The following is a 22,915-nucleotide window of genomic DNA, read 5'->3' on the forward strand; positions in this document are numbered from 1 at the left end:
GCCTAAGAAGAGTGAAGGATCTGGATAGTATAGAGCAGGCATGGGCAAACTCAGCCCTCCAGCTGTTACGGAACTACAAGTCCCACAATGCATTGCAGGAGTCTGTTAGCCACAGTCATGACTCATAAAGGCAAATGCATTGTGGGACTTGTAGTTCCGTAACAGCTGGAGGGCCGAGTTTGCCCATGCCTGGTATAGAGCCTTCCAGTTGCTCTGGATGACCTGTCATTCCTGTGCTGTCCGCTGGTAAATTTGGCCTGCTAGGTTGAACAGCTCTTAGGAACTACTTGTGTCTCTGAGTTGTTTGTAGTAAATCACAGCGCAGACTCGCACATTGGCAGTAGCAATATACATCTCCTTGGAACTGCCAGGTGACACCAGTAGTTCTGAAGAGCTGATAGGGTGAACAGCTTTACCAACTGACAGTGGAGGAGCTGCGGGTCTGATGGAGGAATGGGAAAGCATACTATCCAGAGCCTTCCCTTTTCTTAGGTAAGTATCAACGTTAACCTAGACTGTAGATGATCAGTTACAGAATTCTGTTGCAATTTTTATTTAGATTGAAGCTGGACCAATTAAATGCGGTTGCAACAAATTTTGATTGAAAAATGGACCAATCTAAAGATCTATTTTAACCAGATTTGCATGAACACAAAAATTGATCATCTCTACATAAGCATAGCTCTATGGAATAGGATGCTTTTACTCGTACGTATACCCTGTATCCTTTTCTTCTTCATTAGTATAGTAGAATAATTATTTTTTATCAAATTAAGGGCAAACCCAACTGATAAAAGCAGTTTCTTGGTGCTTGGCCTGAAGGAAGTGTGACTTTAGTCTCTACTGACCTTCTTCCCTCCCCACTCCCACTTCCAGTCAGTTTGCATATTGGGTGGGAGCGGACTGAGATTACACTGTGGGCAGAGACTTGGACAGCGTGGGATTTGTCCAAAGCTTGATAGTTGTTGAAGAAATGAGTTATGACTGCTGCTGCAGCTTCTCTCTTGAAAAGTGATTGGAAGACGCTTTTGAAAGTTAAACTATCCAAAGTTATTTACCACAGTTCATTGATTGGATATGTTGAGGTGTATAGTTTACTGTCAGATTTGATAGATGTGTTTTTTGAATCACATGTACAATTTTAGTTACATTTGGCATGTTAGATAATACTAGATACAAGGGATCTGTATGTTTGTAAACCAAAGCAAATAAGTACTTGTATGTGGTGGCTAATTTTCTAATGCCCTGTACACACCATAGGTGAAACTTGCCCACCTCTGCTGAGAATCCACCGTGTGTACGGAAACCCTTGACCTCCCCACCCCTGAGCCAGCGATCTACCTGGAGAATCACTTTGACCAAGCAACGTCTGAGAGCATTGTTCTCCCCACTCACCTGAGTCACACATTATGTCATTCCTGTGCCACTCCCCCCTGCATAGCAACAGAACACATTGCTAGCCTGCATGTTAGTGATGCATCTGTACAGCCTCGGCCCTGCAGTGTCACCCGATGGATTGTTTAGCCGTCTAGGCGTGTGAACATACAGGTCGTATGGTGTCATGTTGGTTGTGTGCATGTTGGATGTGTGTACGAGCCTTGAAGAGACACTGAAGTCTCGTTTTTTACCAGCTTTCTCTTTATAATCCTGTTCAGCGTGATTGCTCCACTAAATGCGCAGCATCCCCGCGGCAGATGAATGATTTATTGCCTAGTAATAGACCAGCAAAGTTCTACGACTTTGCTGGTCGCAGATTGTGCTGCCCTGACACGCAGGGCTTCTCTTCCTAGAGAGGCTGAGCTTTGAGCTGTAGCTCGGCCTCTCTGCAATCAATCTCTGCTGATCTCCGCCTCCTCCTCGCCCCTCTCAGTGAAAGGAAGACTGAGAGGGGAGAGGCGGCGATCAGAGGAGATTGACTGCCCCTCCAGGAAGAGAAGCCCGGGAGCTTTGCTGGGCTGTTTGTCAGCTATAAATGATTCATCTACCCCGCGGGGATGTGGCGAATTTAGTGAGGCAATCGTGCTGAACAGTATTATAAGGAAAAAGCAGGTAAAAAACGAGACTTCAGAGTCTCTTTAAGGGTCTGATGCCGCCCAGTGTGACGTGCCTTACCGCTAATAGAGTAATAGGTAGTGTTCCTCTGGCATTAGGACTTGTAAACTTGCAAGGAAAATGACTGGCCTTTCGTGCATCAGGCCCTAAGAATCATGTGCCAGAGCCATAACCCACATGTTTGTTGTTTTTACCTTTATTTGATTGATCCTCCACAGATCGACAAATGGATCTGATTGATTGATTGATCTGCCCGAAGCATTGCCTGCGGATTGGCAGGCAAATATAACAATTGATAAGCCGAATGCTCAGATGTTATATTTTTGTGCCAAACAAAGCTATGTCTCCAACCCGCTACCCACTAGACTGTAAGCTTGGAAGGACAGGGACCTAATCCTTGTGTTTTTTTTCTTTTCTGATGTCATTCTATCATATCTATATCTGTGTTTGTACTTGTATTGCTGGATGTCCTGATTGTATGGAGTTTTTAACCTCTCCTGTATCTATGCTTCACACTATTTGTTTTGTACTATGTACAGCACTATAGAAGATGTTGGCGCTATATAAAAAAATAATAATAATGATCAATAAATCACTTTATAAGTCAAAATATTATAAATGTCTGCAGATATCAATATCTCCACTAGATGTCACTATATACATAGAACTAATCTTGGTTTTACCTAGGATGGTTTTAAAACAGTTACTTATACAGCTGAAATAAAAAAAAAAAAATAGAATATAACCTGCAAATTTTTTTTTCAATAATTCAACTTAAAAGTTGAAACTAGTATATGAAATAGGAACCATTTTCAGGTGTTTTGGATTAATTAGCTGATTAGAGTCTGGGGGAATATTTGATCAACATTTCCCTGACTACAGTTTCTCTTCCACTATACGTTCCCCCTTATTTTAATTTATCAGAAGCTATGAAACTGGCTTTCCAAGCATCTTGCGTAAGTTGCACGAGCTGTTACCCCCGCACCCCACCTGCATTTGAGCAAAAGGTAGGGTGGGAGTTTTCTGACAGCCCTGCCATTCCCTATATACAAATACAGTGACACTGGGACCACAGGAAATCCACAAATATTTGGGAAGCAGCAAAGTCGGCACACAAAGGCCTGGTGCACACCAAAAACCGCTAGCAGATCCACAAAATGCAAGCAGATTTTGAAACGCTTTTTCTTCTTTTTCTGTAGCGTTTCAGCTAGCATTTTGCGGTTGTGTGTAGCAGTTTTGGTGTAGTAGATCAGTGTTTCTCAACATTTTATCGGTGTGTACCCCTTTTCAAACCCTGTACTCACCAAGTACCCCCTAGCATAGTAAACATTATCACAAGTACCCCTTGTCAATTATATATTTAATCGTAGTACATGATTATCCGTTCTAAACATTTTCCAAGCATTTACTATTGCTTGCTTTTAATTAGCTAAAATACTAATTTGGTGTTTAAATAAGATTTATCATTTTCTAAAACTCTAAATTTGTTATTATTGGCTAAGTATATCAAGCCCGAGTACCCCCTGAAACCATCAGAAGCACCCCCTGGGGTACGCGTACCGCATGTTGAGAACCTAGGTAGTAGATTTCCTGTATTGTTACAGTAAAGCTGTTACTGAACAGCTTCTGTAACAAAAAACGCCTGGCAAACCGCTCTGAAGTGCCGTTTTTCAGAGCGGTTTGCGTTTTTCCTATACTTAACATTGAGGCAGAAACGCATTCGCAATCCAAAATCTGCAGCAGCCCGGGAGTATGCGTTTCTGCAAAACGCCTCCCGCTCTGGTGTGCACCAGCCCATTGAAATACATTACCCAAGCGGATCCGCAGCCGCAAGCGGATCGCAAACCGCAGCAGAACCGCTCTGGTGTGCACTAGGCCTTTGAGAACAGGCTACTGCTATACATAACATAGACATAGGTGCAGTTCTGATCTAGTTCTGTGTCATGCCTGAAGCAGAAACTTAGTTTCAAAAGCTTGCAAGGAAATCTTGTACAGTTAGTCATTAAAGGTATCACCTAAACTTTTGTTGGTATGTCCTCAGATTAAGAGTTGTGAACACCCCCCCCCCCCCCCCTCTTTACATCGGGAAGTTTCATTCCTGAGGCTGTATGTAGGCTGTATTAATATGCAAAGCTTAACAGCAGCAGAAGCAACTTACTGTGTGTAAAGCTCTGTTAGGACTATGATGCAAGAAACAATAAGAAGGCTGAATTAGGAAGGCTGTCCTGAGCTAGTAGGACATAAGTTCTCCAGCAAACCTGCACTGGATTTTTTTTTTTTTTTTAGGGTTACACCTCTTGTCCTGTACATATCAATGTAATGTATTTGCAAAAAGGATGGCAAATTAGCAGCTATTGGAAAAACATTAAAGAACCATTGTTGTGGAAGTTTTAACATTTAAAATAAATGTAAAAACATACAAGTAAGATGCATGTTTCTTCCAGAGGAAAATGAGCCATGAATTACTTTTCTCCTATGCTGCTGTCACATACAGTAGGTAGTAGAAATCTGGCCGAATTGACAAGTTTTGGAATAGTCCATCTCTCTATAGGGCATTTTCAGCATGGCCTTTATTTTTTTTTTTTTTATATAAAGACTCTCCTTGAAAAAGATTTATACAATGATGCTGGCCAGCCTCCCTGCTCACCGTACACTTTTATGGCAGTTGGACGGAACGCAACTGCCATTCACAAAGTGCTTTTGAAAATAAAGAATACCCTGAGAATCCCCCATGAGAACATGGGCTAGTCCAAAACCTGTTGGTTCTGTCAGATTTGTACTACCTACTGTAAGTGACAGCAACATAGGAGAAAAGTAATTCATGGCTCATTTTACTCTGGAAGAAACATACTTCTTATCTGTATATGTTTACATATATTTAAAATTTTGGGATTTTTGCGACAGTTGTTCTTTAACCACTTCGCCCTATCTGGACGGATATATCCGTCCAGATGGGCACTGCTGCTGCAGTCGTGTGGTGCGCGCGATTGGGCGCGCGCCCGCGCTCCCGCTGCCCCCCCGATCAGTGAATGGGAATATAATTCCCATTCACCGATCTAAGTCTCCGGCAGAAATGCCGACGCTTTCTCATCAGAGAGCGCGGTATTTCTGCCCCCAGGAAACATCACCTTCTTCTTATAGTTCCTAGATGCGAGATCGTTCGCATCTAGGAATTTTTTGAATGTGGCCATCTTGTGGCCAAATAGTAAACTGCACCCACATACCTAAATTAAATAAAAAAATACATTATATTACATCTAAAATTAGCTATTTACCTCCCAAACTAAAATTACCCAAATACATTTTTGTATTTAAAAAAAAATTAAAAAATTTACAATTAAAAAAAAAAAACTACATAAATAGTTACCTAAGGGTCTGAACTTTTTAAATATACATGTCAAGTGAGTATCTTATTAATTTTTTTTAAAATTATAAGCTTATGAATAGTGATGGACGCAAATTGAAAAAATGCACCTTTATTTCTAAATAAAATATCGGCGCCATAAATTGTGATAGGGACGTAATTTAAATGGTGTAATAAGCGGGACAAATGGGCACATAAAATGCATGGGTTTTAATTACTGTAGCATGTATTAATTTTAAACTATAATGGCCAAAACTGAGGAATAATGATTTTTTTCCATTTCTATCTTAATCTTCCTGTTAAAATGCATTTACAGTAAAGTGGCTCTTAGCAAAATGTACTACCCAAAGAAAGCCTAATTAGTGGCAGAAAAAACAAGATATAGATCAATTAATTGTGATAAGTAACGATAAAGTTATTGGCGAATGAATGGGAGGTGAACATTGCTCGGATGCTTAAGATTTTCGACGCTGTAGGCTGAAGTGTTTAATTACGTTTCAGAAGTTGCCACTATATATTTTTTTTTTTTTTGCCAACTAGTAACATAAAAAACAACAACAAAAAAAAAAACATAAAATAAGTAGTGCAGCTTCTTTGTAGCTGTTACATCCCTCTTCAATATTTGTCAACGGAGCAATGCAGAGTGGCATCGGAAGGATCCCAGCTGCATGCCGAGTCGGTTGTAACGATTGCTGGGGTGATGTGGTCTGATCTGTACTTGAACAAAAATCACCCAGGACTCATTACATTTGGCTCTGTGTGCAGGGAATGGAGCAGAGCTAGAGACGGGAGTGAGGTACGTTATTTACCTTGCATAGCTACCTGTGCCAATTGCTGCATAAAGGAAGTGACCACTAGGATGCCAGGGAAAGCTATATGGAGGAGGGAACCACTAGACTACCAGGAAAAGCTAAATGGGCTGGTAAAAGGGGAACCACTAGGCTACCAGAAAAAAATAAATAGGGCTGGACAGGGGAACCCCTATGATACTAGGAAAAGTTACATGGAGGAAGAATGGGGGACCACTAGGATATCAGGGAAAAATATGGAGGTGAGAGGGGGAAACCACTAGACTACCAGGGAAAGCTATATGGGGTAAGAATGGGTAACTACTAGACTACCAGGTAGAGCTAGTTATACTTGGGGGGGGGGGGGGGGGGGCTTCTAGACTTTTAGGAAGGTGTGACCACTAAACCACCAGGGAGTACTGTAACGGGGGAAGGGGTACTGCTGAAACACCAGGGAAAGCTGTAAGGAGCACAGCATAGGTATCAGTATTAGGCTGTGCTGTAGTCAGAGGGCATTATGTTTGAGGATTTAAAGAGACACAGAAGCAAACTAATTTTGCCCATTTTACCTTATAATTCGCTTCAGTGCTCTCATGACAAGTAAACCACCGCGTCCCCGCCGCAAAAGCCCCCAAATCCCCCTGCAAACATCCACGACCAACTTGGTTGTGGATTTTGCTGCTCTGAGAGGCAGAGCTATGAGCTGTAGCTCTGCCTCTCCTGCCGTCAATCACCACGCGGATCTCCGCCTCTCCCCGCCCCTCTCTGTAAAGGAAGGCGATTGACATCAGGAGGAGCAGAGCTGAAGCTGAAAGCTCTGCCCCTTCCAGGAAATGCCAGCTGGATTGTCCCCCCCCCCCCCCCCCCCCCAGGGATTTGGGGGCTCTGCAGCCCTCGTTTTGCAGCAGGGAAGCTGCAGTTTACTTGTCATGAGAGCACTGAAGCGAATTATAATGTAAAATGGGCAAAATTAGTTGGCTTCAGTGTCTCTTTATGGGGGTACTCTTGCTTATTGATTTGAAATGCTGCCTAAATATGTTTGGGGGAATGTGCTACCTAATTATATTTTTTTACGGGGATACGTTGCCTAATTATTATTTTTTGTTTTTATGTTGATTGACACCGGCACTCTACCCAGTTATGTATTTTTGAGAGAAATTCTGCTGAATGTCATTTGGTGCACACGCTGCAATTAGCCCCAAAAGGGAAAAATTCCTTCCTGACTCCAGATGGCAATCAGATAAAATCCCTGGATCAACCTCATTAGGCATAACCTAGTAATTGTAGCCATGGATGTCTTTCAACGCAAGGAAAGCATCTAAGCCCCCTTTAAATGCAGGTATAGAGTTTGCCATAACGACTTCCTGTGGCAATGCATTCCACATCTTAATCACTCTTACTGTAAAGAACCCTTTCCTAAATAAAAGGCTAAAACGTTTTTCCTCCATGCGCAGATCATGTCCTTTAGTCCTTTGAGAAGGCCTAGTGACAAAAAGCTCATCCGCCAAGCTATTATATTGCCCTCTGATGTATTTATACATGTTAATTAGATCCCCTCTAAGGCGTCTTTTCTCTAGACTAAATAAACCCAGTTTATCTAACCTTTCTTGGTAAGCGAGACCTTCCATCCCACGTATCAATTTTGTAGCTAGTCTCTGCACCTGCTCTAAAACTGCAATATCTTTTTTGGAATGTGGTGCCCAGAACTGAATTCCATATTCCAGATGTGGCCTTACTAGAGAGTTAAACAGGGGCAATATTATGCTAGCATCTTGAGTTTTTATTTCCCTTTTAATGCCTCCCAAAATTTTGTTCGCTTTAGCTGCAGTGGCTTGGCATTGAGTACGATTATTTAACTTGTTGTCGATGAGTACTCCCAAGTCCTTCTCCAAGTTTGATGTCCCCAACTGTATCCCATTTATTTTGTATGGTGCTAGACCATTGGTACGACCAAAATGCATGACTTTACATTTGTCAACATTGAACTTCATCTGCCATGTATGTGCCCATATAGCCATCCTATCCAGATACTGTTGCAATATGACACTATCTTCCTGAGAGTTGATGATTCTGCACAATTTTGTATCATCTGCAAAAATAGCAACATTGCTCACTACTGCATCTACTAGGTCATTAATAAATACATTGAAGAGCACTGGACCCAGTACAGACCCCTGTGGGACCCCACTGCTAACAGTCTCCCATTTGTTACGTCTCGTATATCAGTTTGGTGTTGAAGGCCATATTATTTACTTAGGGGTGAGGGTGCACAACACTGGTTGTTTCATACACCTTTAGCTCCACCCACAGTCTGCTTCGACTACATGAGCCACTCATGAATTTGGGGCAATGGCGTGTCTGTGTCCCTTTTTCTTGGTACCTGAAGTTGGGAGGTATCTGAACCTGCCCCTGTCCTATTGATGCTTTCTAATGTAAACATAATTGTTTCAGTCAGAAATGAATTTTTTTAATGCCAGCTCAGATGACCAGGGCTGGGGAGTCTGAGTCGAGGTGTTGGAGCAATTTTGGGTACCTAGAGTTGTGGTTTCATAAAAATGGGGAGTTGAAGTCTGATTTTTGTACTGACTCCACAGTCCTGCCGATGACAGAAACTATGCAATCTGCAGCTCTGCCAACCTCAATTAGATGGCATGTGCATTAGTTAGCAATTTAGATGTGTTGAACAGGGCAGTGATGATATCAGGTGAAGGAAAACTTAGTTCAGGTTTGCTTTAGGCCTTCATGCACATCTTGAGCAAGAAATGTTTTACATATTTGAAGATGAAGCATAGCTCCCAATGGGACAGTCCCTCTTTGGGGGCCCTGTCCCTCTTTCCTCCTCATTTGTCCCTCTTTCCTCCTCATTTGCCCCTCTTTCAGGACTTTGTCCCTCTTTCTATGTATGTATGTGTGTATATGTACACGCACGCACACGCAAAAGTATTCGACCCCCTTGAAGTTTTCCACATTTTGTCACATTACTGCCCCAAACATGAATCAATTTTATTGAAATTCCACGTGAAAGACCAATACAATGTGGTGTACACGTGAGAAGTGGAACGAAAATCGTACATGATGCCAAACATTTTTTAAAAATAACTGCAAAGTGGGGTGTGCGTAATTATTCAGCCCCCTGAGTCAATACTTGGTAGAACCACCTTTTGATGCAATTACAGCTGCCAGTCTTTTAGGGTATGTCTCTACCAGCTTTGCACATCTAGAGACTGAAATCTTTGCCCATTATTCTTTGCAAAACAGCTCCAGCTCAGTCAAATTAGATAGACAGCATTTGTGAACAGCAGTTTTCAGATCCTGCCACAGATTCTCAATTGGATTTAGATCTGGACTTTGACTGGGCCATTCTAACACATGGATATGTTTTGTTTTAAACCATTCCATTGTTGCCCTGGCTTTATATTTAGGGTCGTTGTCCTGCTGGAAGGTGAACCTCCGCCCCAGTCTCAAGTCTTTTGCAGACTCCGAGAGGTTTTCTTCCAAGATTGCCCTGTATTTGGCTCCATCCATCTTCCCATCAACTCTGACCAGCTTCCCTGTCGCTGCTGAAGAGAAGCACCCCCAGAGCATGATGCTGCCACCACCATATTTGACACTGGGGATGGGGTGTTCAGAGTGATGTGCAGTGTTAGTTTTCCACCACACATAGCGTTTTGCATTTTGGCCAAAAAGTTCCATTTTGGTCTCATCTGACCAGAGCACCTTCTTCCACATGTTTGCTGTGTCCCTCTCATGGCTTGTGGGAAACTGCAAACGGGACGTCTAATACTTTTCTGTTAACAATGGCTTTCTTCTTGTCACTCTTCCATAAAGGCCAACTTTGTGCAGTGCACCACTAATAGTTGTCCTATGGACAGATTTCCCCCACCTGAGCTGTAGATCTCTGCAGCTCGTCCAGAGTCACCATGGGCCTCTTGACTGCATTTCTGTTCAGCGCTCTCCTTGTTCAGCCTGTGAGTTTAGGTGGACGGCCTTATCTTGGTAGGTTTACAGTTGTGCCATACTCCTTCCATTTCTGAATGATCGTTTGAACAGTGCTCTGTGGGATGTTCAAGGCTTTGGAAATCTTTTTGTAGCCTAATCCTGCTTTAAATTTCTCAATAACTGTATCCCTGACCTGTCTGGTGTGTTCTATGGACTTTATGGTGTTGTTGCTCCCAATATTCTCTTAGACAACCTCTGAGGCCCTCACAGAGCAGCTGTATTTGTAATGACATAAGATTACACACATGTGCACTCTATTTAGTCATTAGCACTCATCAAGCAATGTCTATGGGCAACTGACTGCACTCATACCAAAGGGGGCTGAATAATTACGCACACCCCACTTTGCAGTTATTTATTTGTAAAAAATGTTTGGAATCATGTATGATTTTCGTTCCACTTCTCACATGTACACCACTTTGTATTGGTCTTTCATGTGGAATTCCAATAAAATTGATTCATGTTTGTGGCAGTAATGTGACAAAATGTGGAAAACTTCAAGGGGGCCGAATACTTTTGCAAGCCTATGTATGTATATATGTATGTAAGTAAAACATGTGTTTGACTCTTTACTTTATTCCCATTCCTTAAATTGATATATTACTAATTTTAAAAAATGTAATATGAAGGAAAATGAACCAGGATAGAAAGGACCAGGGTGGTTTGAAATATAAAACATATTTTTCTTATGAAATTTTTATGATCTGCGTGACTAGTGGTTTGCTGGGGGCGTGATCAGGGGTATGGCAGGGGTGTGGCTTAAGTGTCCCTCTTTCTCATCTCAAAAAGTTGGGCGGTATGGATGAAGAACTTCTCTATATATAACAGAGACAAGCTGTCTATAACATGAATGTGTTGTCTGAGCAGGGTAAACAATATTTTGCTGTCACTGTCCATGCAATAACAAGTTGAAGGCCGGTCATTCAGATATATATCTCTCACACTGATGGTGAGCTCTCTGTGTCTATAAGTGAATAGAATACATCTGCACACCCTAATAAAGATGGCGTGCATAAACAGGATAAATAAGCCACATGAATAGTAAAGAACAAAGGATCCTGTACTGTATATATACAGTAGACTGCACCACCACAATATCAAAAAACAAACTTTATTGAACAGTTTAAACAATAAAAACAATTAAAAAGTGTAAGTGAAACACCAAAGACACCCTTTTTAGACACGTGATAATGCCCAATAATAAATATCAACAGCAGTGCCTCACCTCAAGATAGACAGATAAGACATGTGCTGCAAAAAAAAAAAATCCAAACTGGGGTTCACACAGGAGCCCCAAATGGACAGTGAGAACCCGGGTTCGCTCAATAATTTGATAAATTCCTACCTGGTATCCAAAAACCAAAGTGCTAGTGCTCAATGTGCAAAAAAACATGCAATGCTGGATATACAATAAAGAGAGAGTGAAGGGAGCTGATATGCTCATGGTCATGTACAAAAAAATTATCAGGCATATAAATGCTATTAGATGGATAAGTAATACATACTTTACCAAAAAAAGCAATTCAGAGTGAAGGAAGGTGTAGCAGCAGAGAGTCCGGACAGAGGGAGGCACGAGCGCTGCAAGCATGGCGTGGTCCACCTGACCACTTCCTCAGGAGCTCTCTGTGTCTAGATTTTCTGGCCTGTCTGCCTGGAGCACCAGGGTTGTGGAGTTGGAACAAAAATCCTTTGACTTAGACTCCTTAGTTTACGATTCCCATGACTCCTCTAATTTGCATACAACAATCTTTGTTGATTGAATGTATGTAACCTAGAAGGCATTTCATCACTGCCAAAGCTTATGAAGTGTACAGCTTTATTAAAGGAAAACTGCAGTGAGAGGTATATGGAGGCTGCCATATTTACTTCCTTTTTAAGCAATACTAGTTGCCTGGCTATCCTGTTGATCCTCTGCCCCTAATACTTTTAGCCATAGACCCTGAACAAGCATGCAGCAGATCAGGTGATTCTGACATTGTCAGATCTGACAAGATTGGCTGCATGCTTGTTTCAGATATTATTCAGTACTCTGCTGCATCAAATTGACCAGCAGGGCTGCCAGGCAACTGGTATTGTTTAAAAGGATATAAATATGGCAGCCTTCATATACCTACAGTTGTCCTTTAACATGGCATCTGCTTATGGGAACAAAAAGCGCCTGACCAGAAAGCTAACACTCTACCCTATCAGCCATCCTGGCCTGTCATTGCCATTGTGAATGCCCCAGCATATCTTCTGAATAAAAAGATTCACCGGAGCCCCATATCAGCTGGGTTCAAATGAGTAGTTCTGCCACCTTGAAGAAAAAGGCCTCAGCCTTTTCTATATTTGATATAGGGCCATTTTCGGCAAGGGGGCAGAATTATGCACCTGAACCCACCTGATGGGGTTCCAGTGAATCTTATTACACAAACTATGTGTTGGGACATTCTTACTTTTAAAGGACTTACGAGGCCAAAATCTGCCCCCAAAACCAAAAAAAGTTAACTACCTGCAGGACTTTGTAAGGCACGGAGGACGCCATCCACGCCCTCCGTGCCGTTCCGCCTGGTCCCCCTCTGCTCAATAGCCCCCCGAAAGGCTGCGACCCCACAGTCCGGGTCGGTATTTGCAGCCTGCATAAAGATGGCCGCCGGAGCTGGCCACGGCTGCGCGGTCTGCATAGCCGCTACTGCGGCTGTGCAGCTCTAGGGCCAACCCCCCGATCCACGTAACAGGCAGCGTGGATCGGAGGGTTGGCCCTAGAGCTGCGCAGTAGCGGCTATGCGGACTGCGCAGCCGTGGCCAGCTCCGGCGGCCATCTTTATGCAGGCTGCAGATACCGACCCGGACCGTGGGGTCGCAGCCTTTCGGGGGGCTATTGAGCAGAGGGGACCAGGCGGTACTGCACGGAGGGCGCGGACGGCGTCCTCCGTGCCTTACAAAGTCATGCAGGTAGTTAACTTTTTTTACGTTTTGGGGGCAGATTTTGGCCTCGTAAGTCCTTTAACCTCCCTGGCGGTAAGCCCGAGCTATGCCGCGCAGGGGGAGATCTCAGCCCCCGGTGGGGCGATTTTCGTTCTGTAAATTGCTGTGCGCGCAGCCAGCACTTTGCTAGCCGCGCGCACAGCTTGATCGCCGCCGCTCTGCGGCGATCGGCCGCACGCAGCGGCTGAAGAGGCCCCCCCCGCCAGAGCCCTGCGCTGCCCGGATCAATGAGTTCCGGGCAGCGCTATGGGCTGGATCGGGTGTGCCTGATGTCAGGACGTCGGCTGACGTCCATGACGTCATCCCGATCGTCGCCGACAGGAGAAGCCAAACAGGGGAACGCGTTATATACGCGTTCCCCTGTTTGCTATAGATGCCGGCGACGATCTGACTAGAGGGCCACATGCGCCCTCTAGTGGTGTTTCATGTAGCTACCACTCTGGTAGCTTTACATGAAACATTAAAAAAAAAATTGGAATTCTGCAATTTTTACAGAAAAAATTAACCGCCAAGGAGGTTAAGCATCAGTGTACCTCTGTGTTTTGTTTTTTTTTATGTACACCAGAGATGCAGTTTAACTAAACTTAGGATATAGCTGTAGGGTAGTTGTTGAATAGAAATTAAATCTAGTTCTTGGTAAGAGTATAGCACTTGTTAAAGGGACACTTAAGGCAACCAAAAAAAATGAGTTTTACTCACCTGGGGCTTCTACCAGCCCCCTGCAGGTGTCCGGTGCCCACGCAGTCTCGCTCCGATGCTCCTGTCCCCCGCCAGCAACCACTTCCGTTTTTAATGACTGGCGCCGACAGGCCTGGTAACGCGAGTGATTCTTTGCGTTCCTGGCCACAATAGCAGTATAGAGGGCGCTTTTGTGGCCAGAAACGCGAAGAATCGTTTGCGTTCCAGGCCTGTCATTACCTGTCACTGAAAACTGAAGTGGCTGCCGGCGGGGGACAGGAGCATTGGAGCGAGACTGCGTGGGCACCGGACATCTGCAGGGGGCCGGTAGAAGCCCCAGGTGAGTAAAACATATTTATTTATTTTTGTTGCCTCAAGTGATCTTTTAAGGGTACAGACAGTAACCAAGGACATCAATCAGGCCCTAGGTAATCTAACTGTGGCTACATCAAATGCTACGTACACACTTGAGATAAAAATCTTTGGAAAAAGCAAGATCACAGACCAATTTTACCCCATTCCATGTAGTATGAGAGCCATACTCTACACAGTCTATTCTATTGAGCTGAACTCCACATCAGATAATAATCTTTGCAAGATCATGCTGTACACATGCAACAAATCAGTATCTGCAAAAGATCCATTCCTGCAAAATGCATTCATAGTCTATGATATCTGCAGATCTCATATGCACCTTGTTTAACATACATTCATCTGCAGATCAGATCCACCAGAATGGATCTTCAGATCTGCAGATGATTGTCTGATCTGCAGATAAATGTCTGCTAAACAAGGTGTGTATGAAGGATCTGCAGATATCATAGACTATGAATGCATTTTGCAAGAATGGATTTTTTGCAGGAACTGATCTTTTGGAAGGTGGTAAGATTGGTCTGTGATCTTGCCTTTTCTAAAGACTTTTATCTCAAGTGTGTACGTAGCATAAGAGTGATGTGCAGGTACTTTGCAGGAGAATGAGGGGATTCTATCACACATTCTTCATGCACAATCTGAACCAGGTTTACAGGTAATATAAAACACCTCTGCATGCAATGCTCACAACATTCTCTCAGTGGATTCACAACAGCTCTGCAGGTAGTGCATATGTAGAGTATAGTACAACTGTGTAACTTAATTTGTTGTCACCTTCCCCAAATTGAACATATCAAATTAATTGATTTCATAAGAAAAGGGAGTTCTTAAATTTGCATCCAAAATTTGCATAAACCTGCATCAACGCAGAATTATTTACATCTCATTGACCATTCCTACTAGTGACGCAACTACACATAAGGTTTAATTCTTACCGCAGAGATGTTATTTATTGTATGTAAAAGATTTCTGTGTACACTTCAGCTATACAGTCACAATCAGATATGTACAGTATATGTCTGACTTTAAAAATGCAGTGACTGCTTTACTGCAGCAGCACAAGTAACTTGTTCTTTTATTGGTCTATTTCATTTTTGCGGATTAAGCATTTCTATTACAGTATATATAACTTTTGTACAGCAGGAGACATTGGCAGCGCTTCCAAACATGGGGCTCTGCATGCCTCTGTTAGTCTACAATTCAGTTGCGGCCTATGAGCGCTGTCATTTGTTTGATGTCAGTATACAATATATAACGTGCTTTTCGCACCATAAGATGCACTTTTTTCCCTCAGAAAAGGGGGAAAATGAGGGTGCGTCTTATGGTGTGAATGTGCCACCACAGATTGTTTCAGAGATGTCCCTGTTCTGCTCCACTCACTCAGTTGTCCCTGCTCTACTTTGATACCCTCTGTACCTCCCCTTGAATACCGCTAATGGCGTCCCCATTCCACTCAGCAGCTATGCCCCCGATACTGCTCGAGTAGAACTTTCATAGTCATGTTGCACATTTAGAAGAAGAGGTGGCTGCTGGAGATTTCCTATGTTGTAATGCATACGCTTGTTAATTAATTGATGATACTTTGCCCATAAAAAAAAGTATGTTCAAAATATAAAATAACAATTTATATATATATATATGTGCTTGTCTATAATGAAAAAATATATTCTATCAACGCGGAATACAAACCTCTGACACATTTCACAGTGCCTGCTGTAGATTTCTTGCGTAGTAATGCACACACTTGTTCATTGAGGATACTTTCGCTAAAACGCACGCACACGTACACACACACGTACGGTCGTGGTGAAGTAGTCTCTCCACCTAAAGCTTCAGCTGCATAGCAACTGTCATCTTCCAGCAAGGATTCAATCTCACCCACTGTCAATCTCCATGATTGGTGAAGGATCATCTTTGTTGTCTGGAGGGTTTCTCCCTTCTCCTCCTCCTTCTTCTTTTTTTTTTTTTTTTTTTTTTTCTTTTTTACCCACTAGCAGAAGATCCACCACAGACATGCTCGGTTGGTTTCCAAGAAGCAGAAGATGTAGGTGCAGGAAGAGGAGTACGGCACCGAAGAAAAAAAAAAAAAAAGCAGCACTGTGCAGACTTTATAAGAAGAAAAGGTGACTGCTGTCAGGGATGGGCTTCCGAAGCTACTTGAATGCAAATTGTTCATGAAGGGCTGATTAATCAGCTGCGTCGTGTTGGCCACGTTCTACGACGCACCACCACGCTTCGTCCTGCTTGCTTGAAGGATAGGCAAAGTGTTGGCTGAGTTCCACAACTCACTACCACGCTTCCTCCCTCTGGCTTGAAGGAGGAATCACGGTAGTGAGTGGTGGAACGGGGCCAACATTCCACGTATGATGCGATTGACACGCAGAGGATCCTGTGGACTTATGGGTAAGTTAACCCTCCGTCACCCGTGGTCACAGCTGATTAATCAGCTCTTCATTAACATTTCAAATCTGAGTAGCTATGGCTTTGTAGCCATTTGGAAGCCCATGTAACTTAATTTACATAACTCAACAATACTTACAGTATAAACATTACCAGAACGTAGAGCTATTTTGAACTAAATGTCATTGGTTGAATCCGGTGGTAAAGCCACTCCCCAAACAAAACTCATTTGATCTCTTGTGTCTCCTATATCATCTGTGCCTGCAGTGGGATGAAATAACAGGTACTCACTGTAAAGACAAGCTGCACAGACAGGGTAGTAAAGCTGCACGGAAGGCAGCTTTACCAGTCATTTGACTTCACTTAATTAAATATATTAAATTAAATATAGAATTCATTACACCATTTTGTGTAGCCCACCAGCTGCAGTAACAATGTATTTCATTTCTAAGAGGCATCTTTTCTTCCTAGGAAAACCTGCAGAGATATAAGTATCTGAATGGTTTTGCACGGGCTCCTGGAGAAGCAGTCTATGGAATTAACCAGTTTTCTGATTTGTCATCTGAGGAGTTTTCACGCAAGTTTTCTTTAAACCATTCTTCATTGTCTTTCAGGCTGGGAGCACAATTGTCTCTGCGGAAAACTGAGTTTTCTGCCATGTGCGCTTCTGTGTTTTTCTATGCTATTTGCATTTTGTATGCGTTTGCACTTGCATTTAGCAAGCACTTTTCACGTGTTTGCATTTAATTTTTTATTTTTTTGTAAAAAAAATGCATATAGGAAAGCAATTGCATGCTATTCACATACAGTATGCAGGAAGATATAACAGGTTGTGCATTTTTAAAAAGGTTCATTGCAAATCACAGAGTTGTGATTTGCAATGCTGCCTACTTGTATTGCATCTTGCATTGTGATTGGGAACTTTTCCTTGGAAAGATAGTTTGTGTTTTGCAGGGGAATCAGATTGCATTTACATTATTTGCTCTATAGTAGAGGCCTGCACCGGTCTAATTTTTCAGACCCGCACCAGCAGGCTCGCTACCTGTACCTGACCCGCAACCTGCTTTCTGGTGAATCTGCCTTCTGCACCTGACCTGCAGGTCTCCAGACCCGCAATCCGAGCCACGACCTGCTTTCTCCTTTTTATTATAAAATCTACATTGGTAGTCTCACTGGAAGGCTGTAAAGTAAGTTAAACCTATTTTTATACACAAACCAAAGTCAAACAAGTGATTAAGATCATTTTTCACTTTTGACTAAATTATCTCATCCTTGCTTGGTTTCCCGAACCTGACGCGCAGTTTGGGTAACCAGCGGGAACCCGACCCGATGCAGGCCTCTACTCTAGAGTTCTTGGATAATAGTTATCTGTACAACCAGCAATATGCTATATTCATTTTTTATCCTACTATTTTTCCTTCAGGTATTTACTTGAGGAGCTATCCAGTTATGAAAGAAGACTACATTGTACCTAATTATACTCTTTCCATTGAAGATAACTTGCCTTTACAGTTTGACTGGAGAGACAAAAAGGTTGTCAGTGATGTTAAAAATCAGATGGCTGTAAGTTATTAATGTTACAATGTATTCGGGGTACATAATTTGCTGATAATATAGTTCTCCGGATATATGTAAACAATATATACAAATGTGTAAGTCAGGACATGCATTGGGAGACAGTGATTCCCAACCCATGTGCTATGACACATCTATGTATCGTGGCAGCTTCAAATATGTGTTGCAGCTCTGATCTGCTATCCCGGCATAGTCCAGTAGTCCTTACTATAGGACTACAAAAAATGCCCACAGAAATCCACATTTGCAGACTTTTTTTTGTAATCCAATAGTAACTGCTATGGGACAACCGAAAATGGCCGCAGGAGACTGATTCAAGAGAGTGAGGAGGAATAGTGTAGGGGAAAGCAGAACTTTAGGAAAAAATGGTTAGTGAAAGTTGGGGTAGGCAGCATTTTTACAACATCGCCACCACTGTGCCAGCAGCAGCCACCACTGTACCAGCAGCTGTAGCCACTGATTAGCAATCGCCACTGTGCCACCAGCAGTGTGTCATGGAGATCTGAATGTTTGGCGTGACTTGTTGCGACTTGAAAAAGGTTGGGTACCACCGTCATAGAGGAATAGACTGAGAATTATTGTGACAGTTCTCCTATTTAGCAAGTGTGGAGAGTACAGTAGAAAATGTGCAGTTAGCATTGGTGTAGGATTCTAGGATCCATCTTCTGTATTCCATTTTTCTCATTCACCGTCAAAGGATGGCCATTAGTGGGACCTTCTGTACTCCTTAGTTCAGTTTTCCTTAATGACTTCACAAGATATATGGTGTGACATGATCTTGTATTCAGATGTGGCCATGCAGGGACACCTTTCCAAAACATCTTTTTTTACATTGGTTTTAAAATGATTGTTTTCTTAATGACCTCATCCGAAAAAAGATCAGAGCTAACAGTAGGTAACAGTTGGTGAAAAATATGCCTCCTCCTTGGATCAGCTAGTCTTATTAGTAGTAATGTATAATTACTGTTTGTATGGTGATACTCAGTTTTCTGCCGGTTATTTCACAGATTTGTTTGTATCTAAACTCTCAGTTGGTTAATTATTTGGACTTCTGTGTTTTTAACTAGTTGAGGACGAAAGCAACCAATCCAAAATGCATAGAACAGGACTCGCCCAAATAGTTGAGCTTTCATCCATATGGTGAAAGAACATTATTTCACTCAGGATTCGAGATTACCAATGAATCACAAATTAGGATTTGATGCAAATTTGTATGCATCTTGGTACTTAGCCAGTCCGAATCAGCAAAAAATGCTTTTGCTTGGTCCAGTTTCACTCTACGTATAAATTGCAACAATGCTTCCAGTCGGAAAAAATGTGTATCTCGTTGATGTTCTCTGATCACTGTGGCTGTGCATAACTGGGTGCAGAATGTAGTATAGAAAGTGCTTGTCTACTGCAGGCATTTCAGTGTGGAGACATATTTATCAAGGTTGTTTGAGCCATCTCCAAAGAGAACCTGTAGCTGACTCATGTACTGTATAAGAAATGCCAACAAGCTGTAGCTGGTAATGTTATCCATTGCATTTGCTAATAACTGTGACACACTAAAGCAATCGGTCACTTCATGGACCTGTATTATAACTAGTAGTGAATAAAATATGCTCCTAACATGCAAGTTTAGTTAATCATTTATTAAAGTAAACCTGTAAGGAACAAAAAGTCCCCTGGGTGGTACTTACCTTGGGAGGGGGAAGCCTCTGGATCCTAATGAGGCTTCCGTTATTCTTCTGTGCCTTCTTGCTCCACTGCTGGCTCCCCAGAATAGCATGCGGCAATGGAGCGGACCAGATTGGGCTCGGCTATTTCCGCTGGCACCCGAGGGGAAGTTGGTACTGTACCCTTTGCAGGAGCACAGATGTAAATATTTCCATGTGCTGTAACTGCTACTGCCCTGTGTGGATTGTTGGGGTGGGGGGCAGCGCTTGATCGCTCCTTACTTAGGAGGAATGGGGAAGCCTCTTTAGGATCTAGAGGCTTCCCCCTCCCTAGGTAAGTAACCACCTAGGGGCATTTTTGCCCTATGGGTATACTTTAACCACGTTATCCACCACTACAGTATATCTATGTCCTCTGTGACTTCATCTAAGCCATGAGGATGTAGATATGTCTTGTAGCTGAAGCTTCTAACCTTAGAGGCTGGCAACGGGACCCTGGAGAGGACCGGAGCTGTGGCGAGGGACCCAAATGACCATTAGGGGCTGGAAGAAGCCCCATGTAAGTAAAACTACATTTATTTTTTTGGCCTCCTGTTAGGAAGGACCAGCCTTACTACATTTTATTTATTAATGTTAAAAAGGATGTTGTCAATCACTCAGAGAATGGGTTTGAGGTCTCCAATATCACATTAATGGTTTATACCAAGGGTGTGCGGAATGAACATTGATCATTCACTGAAACTGGAAACAAAAACAAAAAATCTAGCCATTCAAAGCCAGCACCTGCTGATCAGATTAAATAACTAGAAACTAGAGGCTTTTTTTGGCCTAAGGCTTCTTTCCCACCAGGACGTTGCGTTTTAGGGGACGTTGTAGGTCGCATAACGTGCCCCTAACGCAACGCCTGGTGGTGCTGGAGGAGGACGCTACCAAGAGCTGCGCTATGCAGCTCTTGGTGCGCCTTTTTTGTGCTGTGCGATGCGGAGACAACGTGATCCGCATCACATGGTCCCGCCAGCCAATCCAGGAAGTAAACACTGCACGTCACAGTGCAGTGAATATTAATTAGCCATGTGGCTGGCCGCAGAGGAGGAGGGGAGACCTCCTCTTCCAACATCACTGAGCATGTGCAAACAGTCTAACGCGGCTTAGCTGCGTATAACGCACAGCATGCAGCACTTTCATTTAACTTGCTGCGTTACAATGTAACGCAACGTGGGCACTGTGCACAGCCCATTGATTTTTCATTGCTGTGCGGTGGGCTGCGTTACAGGCTGCACTAATGTGTGCCTGTAACGTCTTACTGTGAAAGCAGCCTAAATGTACTTCCTTTTCTGAGTGAAGATTTGCATGTTAAGATATTTTCTTTTGCTCATCATTTAATGTAACCAATCACAACATTTGTTTTAATAGTCGCAGCTCACAAAATTCAATAAATATGTATTTTTGTTTTTCAGTGTGGCGCTTGTTGGGCTTTCAGTATAGTGGACACTGTGGAGTCAGATTATGCCATACAACAACATAAACTCATGGAACTTAGTGTACAGCAGGTCATTGACTGCTCATATTTGGACAATGGCTGCAGTGGTGGATCCACTGCGAGTGCCTTGAAATGGTTACAGCAGGTTGTTTGACTTTCCTTGATATGTTTACATAATTCCTCTGTTCTAAGGAAATCACATGTTTTTTGTGCTATACATTAACCTGCTTAAGTGGCTGACTTTGCTCTTTGCTTGCTTGCCCTTTTAAAGGAGGATGAATTCAAGTTTTTAAATATAGCTTGTTTGAGAGGTATGTGTGTAATGTGTGAAGGTCTTTGTGTTTTGCTCATAAGTTTTACATAGTTCATTTGAAATAGGCTTGTATTCCATTTTTGTGTCTGTAAAGTATTTCATTTTTGAATGATGTATCTAATATTCTTATCATATTTTCTAGTCCCAAACAAAACTTGTGAAGTCATCGGAATACCCTTTTAAGGCGCAAACTGGAGCATGCCATTTTTTCCCTAAGACAGAATTTGGAGTGTCCATAAAACATTATAAAGCTTATGATTTAAGGTAAACTGTTCTCTAACAATATAAGTATTATGGTTACTATTTATATTTATTGTGTTAACTTGTGACCAGGTTCAGAGTCCTAAAGAGTCTGATGTGGTAGAACTAAATATATATTTTTTAGCATAGGGGAAAAATACAGAAGCAGCAAGAGTCTTCTCCCCAAGCTCTTTTAGCCGGGTGCTCCACCCAGCTAATCTTGGTGAGCACCCGGCTGTTATCGGCTCACCTTCTTATTCTCCTCCTATGCTGTAAGCAGAGTTGCAGCAACCCAGCATTCCCCCGGTTGCTCACCAACCGGCTACTTTTTCATGCCACCCGGCTGGAAAAAATTTCTGGGGAGAACACTTGAGTGAATTGTGACTTTTGGGGCAATAGCCAGGAATGCCTATGCCTACAAACGCCCCTGCTGGGGCTTTTGCAGCTGGCTGGTAAATTAGGCACCACCATAGACTACAGTGTGAAATGCTGCTTCAGCGCCCAAATTATAGAATGAGTGCTGCTAAAGTTTGGCTATTACATAGCCAAACCCTGGCTAACCGTAACAGTGGGACTCAGAGGTGCATGATCCAGATTGCGGAAAAGACTGACAGTGTATGCCATGTATCCCAACTCCAACTAGCAGCACAGGGATTTAAGTGGTGCCAGGGGTTCTGCCATTAAGTAGCCAAACCCATGGCCGGATTTCTGGAAAGGCCAAAAAGGCCACGGCCTAGGGCGATAAAATCAGATAAGATGGGTGGCATGACTTGGAGAGAGAAGAGGTCATATGTCAAAGTAAATCATCTCTTCTGGTCCCACAGCGCAGCCAGGCAGTGCCCTGCTCTGCTGAATTCCAGAGTTCCCCAATCCCTGCTTCTCTCTCTCACTTCCTGATGTGATATAACAATCAGGATCAATCATAACTGTCACCATTCCTCTGTATGATAGACATACAGATGATGTGAGAAATGCCAGGGATTTACATTACAAAGCAGATAGAACTAAGTTACACTGAGTTTTAATGCA

The 22,915-nt window shown here is 42.8% G+C and overlaps 1 protein-coding gene across 1 annotated transcript in view; it reads left to right on the forward strand.

Annotated features, from left to right (window-relative positions):
- CTSO (cathepsin O) overlaps nucleotides 1–22,915 on the forward strand; it is a 46,950-nt gene that overhangs the window by 3,572 nt on the left and 20,463 nt on the right. Inside the window, exons 2-5 of the mRNA XM_068278880.1 lie at nucleotides 17,092–17,197; nucleotides 18,044–18,183; nucleotides 21,311–21,478; nucleotides 21,789–21,910. Of these exons, the coding sequence (XP_068134981.1) occupies nucleotides 17,092–17,197; nucleotides 18,044–18,183; nucleotides 21,311–21,478; nucleotides 21,789–21,910 (536 nt within the window). The remainder of the gene's footprint in view (nucleotides 1–17,091; nucleotides 17,198–18,043; nucleotides 18,184–21,310; nucleotides 21,479–21,788; nucleotides 21,911–22,915) is intronic.

Source organism: Hyperolius riggenbachi, chromosome 1, assembly GCF_040937935.1.
Source record: "Hyperolius riggenbachi isolate aHypRig1 chromosome 1, aHypRig1.pri, whole genome shotgun sequence".
Taxonomy (NCBI): Eukaryota; Metazoa; Chordata; class Amphibia; order Anura; family Hyperoliidae; genus Hyperolius; species Hyperolius riggenbachi.